Below are 13,579 nucleotides of genomic sequence, written 5' to 3'. Positions count from 1 at the left end.
GCGTCACAGAAGTTATGCCTTTAAGCAAACTTGTCTAAAACTACTAGGCCAAATGCTTTCAAACTTCAAACATGTCAATGTTTTTAAATTTCACGCATGTCTTTAGCATTATGAGATTGATTATCTCACATAAAAAGATGCATAGCCCGAGCTTTTATTTTGTTATAATCGTGCTCCTTTTTAACATAAAAATGTTCAGTTCTGCATGAAAACTGGTTTTTCTGAATCTACTAGAATAGATAATTTCAAATTCTCCACACGCTTTTGGCATTATGAAATTATCCCTCGTGGAAAGTTTCATAACTCTGGCTGATATTTTAGCAAGATTATTCCCCCTTGTTTCGTTGAAATCTTGGTGAAAGAAGATTTTTTCAGACTCGCGGTAAGATCTGTCGGGCAACGTTCGATGGTAGACAACTATTGTATAGCTATTGGTTTTATGCTTAAATGGTTAGTTTCCCTTTAGTTTATGAAGGTATCATTGTTGGATTTGCTAGTGGCACTCCATGTAAATATCAGTATGAAAAATGGGATTCGGAGGGGGTGGGAGAGCCGAGGCTGTCGATTTTTAGCCGAATACTGAATACCAGGAACTCTCAGGAACTGACACTCCAAGACAGGAAACACTTAGGATATATTCATGATCACTAACAAACCGTAGAATTAATTTGTTTTATCGATCACTTATTTTAAGTGTAGAACGACATGAAAATCCACTGACCCTCCACAGAAATATAGGCAGTCACCACCTGACAACCTTTTATCTAGTGAAAATGCTAGAATCGTATGGAAGTTAAAACAATGAAATATGATTTTCATTAAAAAGTCAGTTACGACTCAGAATTAATGTTTCTATATGAGCCGCACCTTGAGAAAACAAACATAGAGTTTGCGACCAGCATGGATTCAGACCAGTCTGGTCAGGATCCATGCTGGTCGCAAACGCTCTATGGTGGTTTTCTCATGGTGCAGCTCATTGGATTATCCTATACTACTGTTAGAATTGTTCTTAACCCTACCTGACCGGCTTGCCTATCACAGACTGGGTTGGGAATGGGGTGGGTGTACTATAGGTAACATTAGGAATGGTTGGAAGACAAGTGAAGTATTGGTTTGATGACGATAATTAACGTCACGGTATGGCACGTTTTCGAAAAGGTTGAAATGAGATTCCTGCTGCGGCTTTCCTAAGCACCGAAAATAGTGTATTTTCTGTCTTTCCGAGGCATATAATTTTTTCAATCATGTCAAAGATCACAAAATGGTCTTTTATGATTATATACATATGTACAGACATTAGGAGAATATATACAGACAAATCACCATCACAATACACCAGACTAGTAACGAGAAACGCCTAACAACACAGACAAGTGTGCATATTCCACAACAAAGCCACCAGCTCAATAAAGTTGGTTTCAGCGCAGCTATATATAAACGACCGAACTACAATTTACGTTGGAACTGGTTCAACATTTGTATATGTTCTCAAATCTCTGTTATCTTGTCTTGCAAATCAGCAGTGACGTTTTAGTATGTTAACTGACTGGGACAGTTAATACATATTTCCTTCTGAAAGTTAACTGGATCACATGGATACAATGAAGTGCGTTAAGCGGATATCCAAATAACAATATCTTTAACTTATTACACGAATTCCATTTAAGAAAAGTTGCTGTCTTGTATCTAATAACTGTTTTGTGTACTTAAAAAGCATTATTTGACGTTAGTTTGTCTTAAATGAGCATATAAATAGTTTGGGGTGTCTCTGTTGTATGCCGAGTTTATAGCAGTTTTGATGTGGATGTCAGATTTTGTGCCACTGTCCGGTTACGACTTTTTTGCCTACAATTTTTTCTTGGTTCTAGATCACCTGGTAAGAAATACTTATGAGAGAGAAAATCTTATTGTCAAAAATGCCATTCTATAGCATAAATATCTGCGGACCATTTTCACTGATCCCTTGTTTGAAAAAATATCTCGTTCCTTGCAGCAAAAAAACAACAACAACCCGTAATGGTATCAGTTCACTAGTCTTCACGCATAAGAACAAGATACAAAATTCCTATGTGACTATAGTAAAAGGCTAACTTATACTGTCTCTATATTTATTACAGACTGTCTGCAAAAGACAATTTCGTGTGAATATTTTATCATTTTATCAAAACGTTTTAAAAACAATAGAAACCTACTAAAATGACCAGGTAACTTATAAAACACATCTTGACAATCATACACGTACGGTAACGTGCTAACGCATGCATTCCTGCTAATTCGGAATTTTAAACAAATGTTTTGTTTTGTTGGGTTTAACGTCGCACCGACATCTTTATAGGTCATATGGCGACTTTCCAGCTTTGATGGTGGTGCCCCTCCGTGCATTATTTCATCATGAGCGGGCACCTGGGTAGAACCACCGACCTTTCGTAAGCCAGCTGGATGGCTTCCTCACATGAAGAATTCAACACCCACAGTGAGGCTCGAATCCACATCGATGAGGGGCAAGTGATTTGAAGTCAGCGACCTTAACCACTCGGCGACGGAGGCCCCGATTTTAAACAAAGACTAAAGATAGAATGTGTAATGTAAATATCAAAATCATAATTACTTCATTTGTAAATTTAAACAAAATTACATTATCAAATCAAAACAAGCTACTTTGTAATATATTATATAGTTGTGTTGCGGGTATTTTAGTTTATTCGGGTTTCTAAACGTAAAAAGCTACTAGTAACTGTTTGTTGTATAAAAATTTAATCATATACTAGAATTTCTAAGAGTTCATAAACATTGCTCACGGGCAGACACCAGGGTGTTTGTTGAGTCACAGGCCTTCTGTAAGCACGACGAAATTAAAAATGATATCATTCAGCAAACATATGATGGTAGAACAGACTAAATAATGGGTACTAGTATTACTGAATGGTCCCGCTGCATAAAAATAAAACATTTTATGTACCATACCATACAAAAGGAACACATCGAATCCAATTTCATGTTTACTTAGCGTCTGATCAGTTGTAATGTTTATTTTTCTCATGAGTGTTGGATCACTGCTTGTTTTCATTTATATACAATATATACAATCTGCCATCCCAAAAACGTTACAAAACGTCAAAACCTAGACATTTATCGACATCTAACTGATACTTTACTCGTCTTGTAACCATTACTCGTGTTACAAGGCATCATTATAAAGGCAGTGTAACTAAAAATACAAATTTCAAATAGGAACTATCTGTTTTAGATATATGTGTACAATTTCAATATATAAAAAGATTGTTTCCCTTGTGTAAAGAGGGCTTAGGGTAAGTCTCTATGACATCATAGTATTTCATTTAGCATTGTTTTTATTTGTTTTGGCAAAAATTCCATGACACAGTAAACATTACCTCTAGGCTTTCAGCTATTGTCCCATCGAAGTTTCTAACCATTTCGGAGTCGAAGCTTACGACACTGGCATCTTTTAATTAAAACAATATTCATGTTATGTAAAGTAACAATGAGCCATGACTCTGTGAGTGTTGCCATTTAAGTGTTTTTTTTCTACATTTTACTAGATCTAGTATCATGAGTCAACAGCAAATTTCGATTTTTCCTGATATGAAAGAACGAACGGACACGGGCTAATGTATATGCTTGCCCGCGGTAGGGTCAGAGGAGTAGAATTTGGTTTTGGTTTTGGGTACCAGACGCCCGGTTATCAGATAGTATCCGGGTACCCACCAGTTAAAATGACGATGATTCCTCATTGCTGCGAAAGCATATATCAGGATATTTGATGACTTTCCTTTTGAAAAAAAGCACACTATTTAACTTCCTTTTTGCTAAGTGTAAACGTGGGAAATTAAGGCCATTTCAGTGAATTTACGAAATAGGTTATCGTCTTTGCGTCATTTCTGTTGACCGTGGCATAGAACTTGACCTATATATACATATATTGCAAATAATTCTCACACCTAAGATTAATGTCGTCTGCATCAAGATCAGGAAGTGCATTAAGTATTGCAGACTTCTGTTCTATTGTTTGATCTCACAAATCCGTAACAACGTTTTCCTCTCGAAATCTCGGCTTTATTTCGCAAGAGCCAGATAGTACTTAAATATCATGCCAAAGGTGTCAACGGTTGGTAGAAGGGCCTTATTTAATTTTTAATATAATGATGCATGTTTTATTATGTCAATTTTGTTGCCAAAAATGCATTTTTCCTCTGAAAAAATTCAGCCCATAAACTTTTCCGAAAAAAAAGTCTTTACAAAGAAATGTTGCAAAAAGTTTTCCTACTGTCAGTTAATTTATTGCCTGAAATTGAAACATTTTTGTTTTCCAAATACGGAAAACATCTCATCAGAATAATTTTTTAACAACGTCCATAGGACACGGATGACCCAAATACTGCGCCATCCTCTAAATAGCAAAGATTTTAGTACATACCATCTTCACATTTAAGCAAATTGTATTCAGATAAGGTTGTTCGTCTGAGCAATTTTGAATAGTGTATGAGGAGTTGAGCACACTAAATTTCTTACAATGGCCTATTTTGTGAAATAAAGAAAAACCATAATTCTAGAAAAAATAGCCACAGAAAAAGTCTATTATTTATGGTCATTTTCACATCAAGGTCTTTCGTCTGTGAAACATTCGAGCATATCCTTTCAATGGTATTTGAGTAGTTGGACACATAATTTTATTTTTCTGTATTCTATATAGCAAAACTATCAAAGGGGCATAATTGCGGTAAAATAGTCACGGCTAAAATTCCTACCTTTCTAATCATCTGCACATCAACCTTGTTCATCTGTGAAAGTTTGAAGCATATCCTTTCAATAATGTTGGAGGAGTTGGACACACAATATTTTTCTCAATATTCTATATAGCAAAACTATCAAAGGGCCATAACTGCGGTAAAATAGTTACAATAAGAGTTCCTTCCTTTAAAGTCATCTGCACATCAAGTTTGTTCACCTGGAGCAAATCAGGCTAAACTGGATGGTCAAGCTGGACACAAGATTTCGGGACATACGGACGTACGGCCAGCAGCGACTCTGTGTGCCTCTACATAAATATGGGGGCGTAAAAAATCAAGTTACTAACCTTAAACTATTTTTAAAGGATGCGTAATATGATCACAATATCTTGTTATTAGAGAGAATTCAAAGTGAAAAATGTTACTCTAAAGGTGGACCAGACAGTACTTAGTGTTATCTTTTTGCAGGTTTTCGTCCTAACTGTCTGGAGTTTAGAGCGTTCACCTTTTACTCCTAGAGTCCTTATCAAATGGAACACTCTTAACACGCATCATTTATATAACAGCTAGTTTGATAAACAAAATGGCGCATTTACAATTGATTTATGTATTTAGTAGTATATTTTTTGTTTATATTAATTTAGTAAGTGGACAACTGAACTGGACAGATTGCTGTAAGTAATTTCGTATTTCATAATATACAGGAATGATTTTGTACCTGTGAAATGATAGGTTTTTAGCAAGATACACATTGCTTGCACTACGCAAATCGTCACAACGGGAACATCACACAATACTTTTTCCATTTCTTAAAATGAGGAACATTTTAGGTCATAGAACACTATTCAAGTAATATGTACGTTATATAAAGGATTAACACCGTGTAACTGTAAAATGGTGTGGTTTTTGCAAGACAGTGTAGATTTTGTCACAAGGGGTACATCACACATAATAGCTTTTCGTTTGTAAAAATCCTTTTAGGCCTTAGACCACTATTCGTTTTATTACTTGCGTTTCCTTGAAGTATAAGTCCGTCTTTAAAAATGAAAATAGGATAATTACTTTGTTATCATACTGACACTTGAGTTACACTCTCACATAATACAACTTGCTCAAGACTGGAGCTCCAAAGATATTTGTGGAGTATGACCTAAATTTTAATCGTAATTTTTTATCATATATTAGTTTCGTTCGATTATAGCATGTATTGAGATTGTCTTTAACCCTTATCATGCTAGACACAATTGATTCTGCCTTTGTGACTAGTGCAGATCATGATCAGACTTCACATCCATGCAGTCTGATCATGACCTGCACTGTTCGCTATTCAGTCAGCATTTTTTTTGGTAAGCACCCCTTTTAACTGTTAATGGTACTGTCCAAATTAAAAGATGGACAAGTTCATTACAGAAATTTAGCAGGGTAAGGGTTAATCTTTGTGAAGATTATGACTAGATGCATCAAACCATCTTTATGCAGTTGGTCGAACTGAATTTTGAAATTGTAATTCAAGGCTGTGCAGAGATACAAGCAGTCATGGTGTAAGTTTGTATTACTCAGTCCAAAACTACACGATTTCACAGCGGATTCACGTTCGAAGTTGATCAATAGCGTAGTTATCTTGTACTCCATTAGTTAAGGTTGTGGTCGTGAACCACCACTCTGTTTTATTTTGTATTTTATCCAACAATGTCTCAGAATTTAACGTTCAAGGGGAGCGGTGATCTAGTTGATAAGGTGTCGTCCGCTCAATCCAGGGTTCGTGGGTTCGAGTCACACTATGGTCACGACCATGAATTCTCATATGACACCAGCACTGATTTTTCTAGGAAGCTGACTCGAGAGTGGTTCCATTAGGCTTGAAAATTTCATCATAATCAAGGTAAAACAAATTAGCATAAACTAACGTTTGTCATTGGCCAGTATCAACAGTGTGGCCGTCTATTGATTTCTTCTTGTCTTCCTTTCAAGCACCTAACGAATTTGCGGACCCGATCTACGTCCACTCTCTGATTGTGTCTCCATTACCAATTCGCCTGCCTGGAGAATACAATGTATCATTTGATGCGGTCATAAGCAATTACATAGACGAACTTGTCATTGATTTAGACATTGGTTGGATGAATCGTTCATCTGGAGAAACGGAGAAAGTCTATCCGGCAGATGAAAATAAATCATTGTGAGTAACAATCAGTTTACGTACCAGTATATACCAATCTAAGGGAAATTGGACAAGATGAAGCAGGTGAATAAAGAATAAGATATTTTATATACGGTCTTTGTTTTAAGTGAGCTGTTCACAGAAAAATATTACGTCTTAAATGTTTTAAAAGTTTTAAAAGTTGCATTCTACTGAAGTGGGCCTTTTAATAAACTTGGCACATAAACTTTTCTAACCTGCGTCGTATAAGATCTACGAATCAAGGATTTCAGATGCTCAAAAGCTTAATTATAAATTAATGTTTCCAAAGGTTCAAACAGTTTTCATACAACAGTTTTAAAAAATGACTCTAGAGCCTAATAAACATGGACAAAAATCAGTCATTCTGGATTTAAAAATAACTTTGATACGAATCAAAGATTTTAGAGCCACAAAGCTTATATAAATGTTTGATACGAATCCTGATTCTAAAGGCTTAACAGCTTTTATATGAAAACATTGATTTAAAATGCTCAAAAAGCTTTGATTTCAATCTGTGATTCAAACGGCTTAACACATTTTCGTGCGATTCCATGATGCTAGAAGCACAAAAGCAATGATTCTAGAGACGATGAAATAATATGAATCTGTTATTCCAAAGGCTTAAAAAACTTTGATATGACAGCTCTGAAAGCTTTTGGATCGATAATTCTAGAGCCTCAAAAGTTTTTAAATGAATCAGTGATTCTGAAGGCTCATGAAGCTCTTCTATAGGCCCAAAATAATTCATACAAAAGTGATTCTACATGCCCAAAAGCTTTGATACGAATTAAGATTCTAGAGGCTCAAAATATTTTATACGAATCCATGATTCTAGTGGCTCTAAAGGCTTCCATATGAATAAATAATTCTACAGTCACAGAAGCTTTTATTTCAATCAAAGATTATGGAAGTTCAAAGCTTTGATAGGAGTCAATGATTCTAGCGCCTTAAAAGCTTTGGTACGAAACTATGACTCTAGAATCTCAAAAGTTATTAAATGAATTTATGATTCTAGAGGCTCAAAAACGTTTGATACGAATCAATGATTGTAGATGCTCAACTTCTAGAGCCGCTAATGTTTTCATACGAGTCAGTGATTCTAGATGCCATAAATCTTTGATTGTATCCAATGATTCTAGAGGCTCATAAAACTTTGATACGAATAAATGATTTTAGAGCCGCAAAAGCTTTAGTACGAATCAAAGATTCTGGATCCACAAACTCTTTGACAAGAATCAATGACTTAAGACGCTTAAAAGTTTTGATACGAATCAATGATTAAAGCTTAATCTAGGATTCTAGAGGTTAATGAATTTTTTTATACGAATCAAAGATTCTTGAGGCTTATAAAGCTTTGCAACGCCCTTGAATCATGAATCATGAATAAAACTAAAACTGCATCACTGTTTTTCTCCTATTTTAAATATCTTTTTTATAAATTTACTTATGTCTATGAAATATGTATGATTTTATATCAGTCTGTGTGCATATGAGGATATTTCACTTGGTAACTTCATCTGTGAATACCAAAGGTGCCCAGTATGAAACTCCTCCTATATGTACATATATTATATTACAGTATTATTATAATGGTGTAGAACAAATAGGCCTTTTTGCTCTTTTGTGTTTGATACCGGTCCCTGTGGCGAACGCTACATTTGATCCAAACAGTGTTTACGTTTCGCTAGAAATTGTATGCGAAACGCGAAAATACCAAGTTTAAAGTTTGCATGTCATGTTGCACGCAGACACTAAACGGATTTTTAATTTTTTTCCCTCGTAAGACGCACCTGCAGCTAGCTATAAATGTACTTGTAATAAAACGAATACAGAGTTGAAAACTTCAAAGTAAATGATTGATATTTAAAGACTTCATCCGTTGAACTAATCTGGTATAGTAATAATTTAAAATTACTTTGATGTTTCGTCAACGTTTTATTAATAAAACTATACCATACTTGTTATAACCTCATCTTTGTGTTTGAATGGTATGGTCTCAAATTAAATTCAAACCACTCGAGCAAATTCAGTTCAGTTCAATTTTCTTTTGGTACGGTTAAAATTGTGGCCATCTTACAAGGTTACTCATTCTGCTTTTTACAGGCTGTTAGTTCGGTTTGTTGCAAATCTTGTTGTTTTATTTGTGTTTCAGGCGTGTGTTTGATGCATGCTACGTAATCAACAAGAGCCTGTTCAGTGATCCCGTCGCCATAGCAGACGACTTAGATATACACATAGACAAACTTCTAGTTAACGCGCTCAGGTATTTAAACAGAATCATTTAAAGAGAAGAGAATGCTTAAAGCAAAGATTCCATTCAAGCGTTTGTCAAAATATCTTTAGACAAGGCTGTTACTACGAAGAAAAGTATCCTACAGGAAGGGCTATACATCCTTGAATAATTTATATTTATTTCTGTTTACCTATACCTACCTTCGTTCCTTGCTGTACCTTTTTCTGCACTGGCCTTGCAAAAGCATCAATGTATCTCTTGATAAGATTTTAAATGTAATATTTAAATTATGTAACTTTGTCTGCATTTGCCTTGTTTTAATCTTCCGTGTGCCCTTTGTCTGCGTTGTCCTTGTTCAAATCTTCCATGTACCTTTTGTTTGCTTTGTTCAAATTCTCCGAGCACCTGTTGTCGAAATTAAGCTAATTCAAGTCTTTCTAGTGCTGTTGCAACGTTTCGTCTTCGCTGACCTGATTTAAATCTACCTTGTATATTTTGTCTGGCAGTGCGTTGACCTCATTTATTATCTTTTATCTACCCTGATCCTTCATATATATATATGCTGTACCTTTTGTCTGCAATGTATCTTTTAACTTCGTCTTGTTCAAATTTTCGTTTTCCCTTTGTTCAGTGTTGGTATCTTTTCGGGTCCATTGGGATCATGGAATCCATTCAATAGATGTGTAATAGATTTCCGCTTAAGCCGGTGCAAGGGGGCGTGAGAGGTGTTGCACATGTTATTACCTTTCATGAACAGAGTCTGTTATTTTTCTGCTTGATTGCATGCTATGCTTCCAAAGGATCTTTTTACAGATTTTATTGTTCAAATCTTCCATGTACGATTTGTTTGTGTTTTTCTTACTCGATTTTTTATTACCTTTTTTATGTACGTCATCTTCATTGAAACTTTTGTTTGCTTATACTGCGTTGACCTTGTTCAAAACTTCCTAGAGTTTTTAATTTTGCACATTTCATTACCTATCATGAACAGACTCAATCAAACCGAGTCTGCTATTATTCTTCATGGTTGAATTCTTTGCTACCAAAGAATCGTTTTGCAGATTTTATTGACAATGTTTTGACAAAAAAGCGTTTGTTTTGTTGATGGCTGCTGATACAGACAGTGGCGGTATAACAGAATGAGATATCACAATGATTATTCGCAGATTAAAATGTTCGCCTATTGGCCAATTTCACCACATGTAAACATGTTTCTCGAATATTATAACGTATCACATATTTGTTTGATCTTTATCATGAAAGAAACATTAAAACGTTTTATGCATTTCACATCTGCGCTGCACCCACGAGCTCCATAAAAGCATAACTGATAAGGAAAACTCATCACATTTTATGTTATAAAAGATGTATTATTAGGCAATATAAACTATGATTAGACGAATTATATAGCGCTGATATTTTAGGTTGGGTTTAAATTCACATCGACACGATTTAGGTCATATGGTGACTTTTCAACTTTTGATGGAGAATGAAAAGCCCAGGTGCCCCTCCAAGTAATAGTTCAGACACGGGGAGATCCATAGTTAGAACCACTGACTATAAATAAACCAGCTAGGCGGTTTCCTCATTTGAGCCGCGCCATGAGAAAACCAACATAGTGCATTTGCGACTAGCATGGATCGAGACGCATCCGCGCAGTCTGGTCAGGATCCAAGCTGTTCGCTTTGAAATCCTATTGCAGTTACAGAAACTGTTGGTTTTCTCATGATGCGGCTTATATAAAGAATTCTGCCACCCAAGCGTGGTTTCGAACCCAAACTGACCAGGGGTGCACCGAGTTTAGCTCAGTATCATACCACGGAAAGTTAACGCGGTATATAGCACTCTGTCTAGCTATATTTCAAGAAAAAAAATTCTTGTAATTTTAAAGTTACACATCGCGTCACTTGTGGACTTACAGACGGATTGAAGTAAGCGGGTGCCGGCAGAGTATATGGGTGGTTAGAGGTAGCAATTTCCTCTCTCGTACTACAAGAGAATGTGATGCACAGAGCGCAAAATCACAACTGCGAAAAGCGAAGTGCAAAACGCAGTATCACGACGGTAAAGGGTGAAACCGTGAAATAATTTCGCGCTTTGCCATCGTGATTACGTGATTCAAGTACAGCTAATATAAGTGTTTTTATATTCTATCCGTTCGCTCTATTGAAAATTATGGCGTTCATTTTGTATGAACCGCTGTCAGGAAAGGCGCCAAATTTACGATAACGACGTTTAGTGAAAACGTGCCGTTGTTTCGACGACGTCCACGTGTTGACAGGGAGAACTTTCCTTAGATGCCGTCGTAGGAGTTCTGTCTTGTGAACAGAATGACTGGGGAGCTAATTATAATGTTAAATGCAACAAATTATGTGCAATTTATAACAATACCTTGTTCTACCTGATTTAACATGCCGCGCAACCAGAAGCTCTCTGAGGTAAAATGTTGGCATAAATTGAATATTTTATGTTATAGATGCAAAATACATGTACAAATCCCTTAACGTACTTGACACAAGAAATGTGTTGAAATAATGTCATAATACAGACCAAGTTTTTTTTGTCCATGATTTATTCTTAGTGAGTTATTCATTGTTTCGCCGTCACTTTCAGATACCACGCAGGATGTCCGTTTCTAGCGGGCAGGGTCACGTTTTCATCCCAGCCTATCAAACTTCCGGTTGATACGATTGAAATGAATGCTTTAAGAAAGGTAGGTGTCGTAATTTTTCAGTATTTATTGTCTTTTTAACCGTCGACTGCAATAATTTTATCACAAAGCTCCAATATTACAAAGCAATTTTCACCTGTTTTATATTTTTTCCTTTTCTTCAAAAGCTTGTCTACCGAGCAAGAATTTTGGAATAAAAATGGTCAAAACTGTCAAACCTGAATATGCAGAACCAAAAGGTTGTCCGTTTTCACAGGCCTAAACACACTATTTTAACTGGAAATTAGAGGGTTTGTCTTTAGAGCAACGTGTTTTCTGTTCGCACTTGGTCTTCATGATTGATCTGACAGTTCAAAATATATTCGAGCTAGCAGAAACCAACCCCACGTTTATCATATTTCTCATCGCTATTGTTTGTACAAGTTATTTCGTAACGTGTGTTTTAAAATTCTATTTATCACATCCTTGGAATCCCTATGCATTGACTGGTGCCGAGCCTGTTACGCAATATTCTGCAGATGAAGGAAACATAATTGCTATCGTTTAGCATAATACGTGAAAAAAGACTATTATATGTTGAACCGACTTGTTTCAATTGTGCATTGCAGGGCCGCTATATATTTGCGTTAAGCCATGGAACGCGCATAAATACAAATGTTTGTAATTAGCACATGATCTACCTGAATAACAACAATATTATCATTATGTTTTCAGGATCGGTATGCCGTGAAAATTACATTCAAAACTAGGAAGACCAGCAAATACCTAGGTTGTGTCCAGTTCCACGCTGCATACGACGGACAGATTATCAATTAAGCTATAAGCTGATGTAGAAATATGATGATATTTGTTATGCTGTAAATACTGGAATTATAAATATATGTTAGATGGTATGCGTCAGAACGTATTCATTACGAAGTTTGTTATTTTTGTTGACTTTGAAATTATATATCTGCTATTGAAATTAATACAGACAGCCGTTGAAGAGAGTCACAAATGGCAAAATTAACGATTAGACGTTGCACACAGGTTGTCATATGCGCCAGCTAACGATTTTCAACGAACTGTTATGAATTTTTTCCAAATTAATGTTGACGATTTTTCCGATAGACTTGTATTTTTCAGTTCTCTGTTATTCTCCATTTTGCAGCTGTAAATCTTCAAACATGACCACTAACGTCATTTTTTCAGCAGAGCGGACAATGACGTACTTGACAGGTTATTTTTTTAAGTAGGGTTTTTATATACAACAAAAACACGGCAAAATTTCTTTATTTTCAAGTTTGTATTAAAACTATCTCTCCAGTGATATATAATTTCTTATGTTTGGTTCGGCGTAACATCGGAGGAAAACGATTTATGAACACTGACTTCGAAGTTTACACAAAATTTTGCGTAAAGACGCCTATATCAAAGAAACTGCCAGATTTCTTTCTGAATAAATTTGAACAAGCGTGCAAAATTTCTATCGCTATCGATTCCGTAAAAGAAAAATTACGTAGAACGTCACAGATGAATGCTGTAGGTTAAAAATACTAAAGCATAGATTAGTTAAACTGTAACGGTCGAATGTTCCACCCAAAGAATCTACGCAATATGTCTGGAAATTGTAAGCTCTATAATCACTATTTGGGATGTATTGTTTCTTAATTGACATTGTGTTTCAGAGAGAACGTGACCCCCTTTCATCAATTTACAAAGGGCTTAATAGCAGCCATTTAACGTGGAGTGCTCTCAAAGTCTAC

The 13,579-nt window shown here is 35.7% G+C and overlaps 1 protein-coding gene across 1 annotated transcript; it reads left to right on the top strand.

Annotated features, from left to right (window-relative positions):
* The first annotated feature begins 5,258 nt into the window (after positions 1 to 5,258).
* Positions 5,259 to 12,745, top strand: LOC123565830 (uncharacterized). The gene is made up of 5 exons (XM_045359612.2): positions 5,259 to 5,422; positions 6,720 to 6,927; positions 9,083 to 9,193; positions 11,777 to 11,876; positions 12,549 to 12,745. The coding sequence occupies exons 1-5, from the start codon at positions 5,332 to 5,334 to the stop codon at positions 12,648 to 12,650; spliced, it is 612 nt and encodes a 203-aa protein (XP_045215547.2). The 5' UTR covers positions 5,259 to 5,331; the 3' UTR covers positions 12,651 to 12,745.
* The last annotated feature ends 834 nt before the right edge of the window (positions 12,746 to 13,579 follow it).

This window comes from Mercenaria mercenaria, chromosome 8 (assembly GCF_021730395.1).
Source record: "Mercenaria mercenaria strain notata chromosome 8, MADL_Memer_1, whole genome shotgun sequence".
NCBI lineage: Eukaryota > Metazoa > Mollusca > Bivalvia > Venerida > Veneridae > Mercenaria > Mercenaria mercenaria.
The sequence above is the reverse complement of the archived record's forward strand: the minus strand, read 5'-3'. Positions and strand labels throughout refer to the sequence as shown.

Coding starts and splice junctions, on each gene's coding strand:
- LOC123565830 (XM_045359612.2), top strand. CDS start 5,332: ATGGCGCATTTACAATTGATTTATGTATTTAGTAGTATATTTTTTGTT. Junction 5,423..6,719: donor ACTGAACTGGACAGATTGCT/GTAAGTAATTTC, acceptor CTTCCTTTCAAG/CACCTAACGAATTTGCGGAC. Junction 11,877..12,548: donor AAATGAATGCTTTAAGAAAG/GTAGGTGTCGTA, acceptor TTATGTTTTCAG/GATCGGTATGCCGTGAAAAT.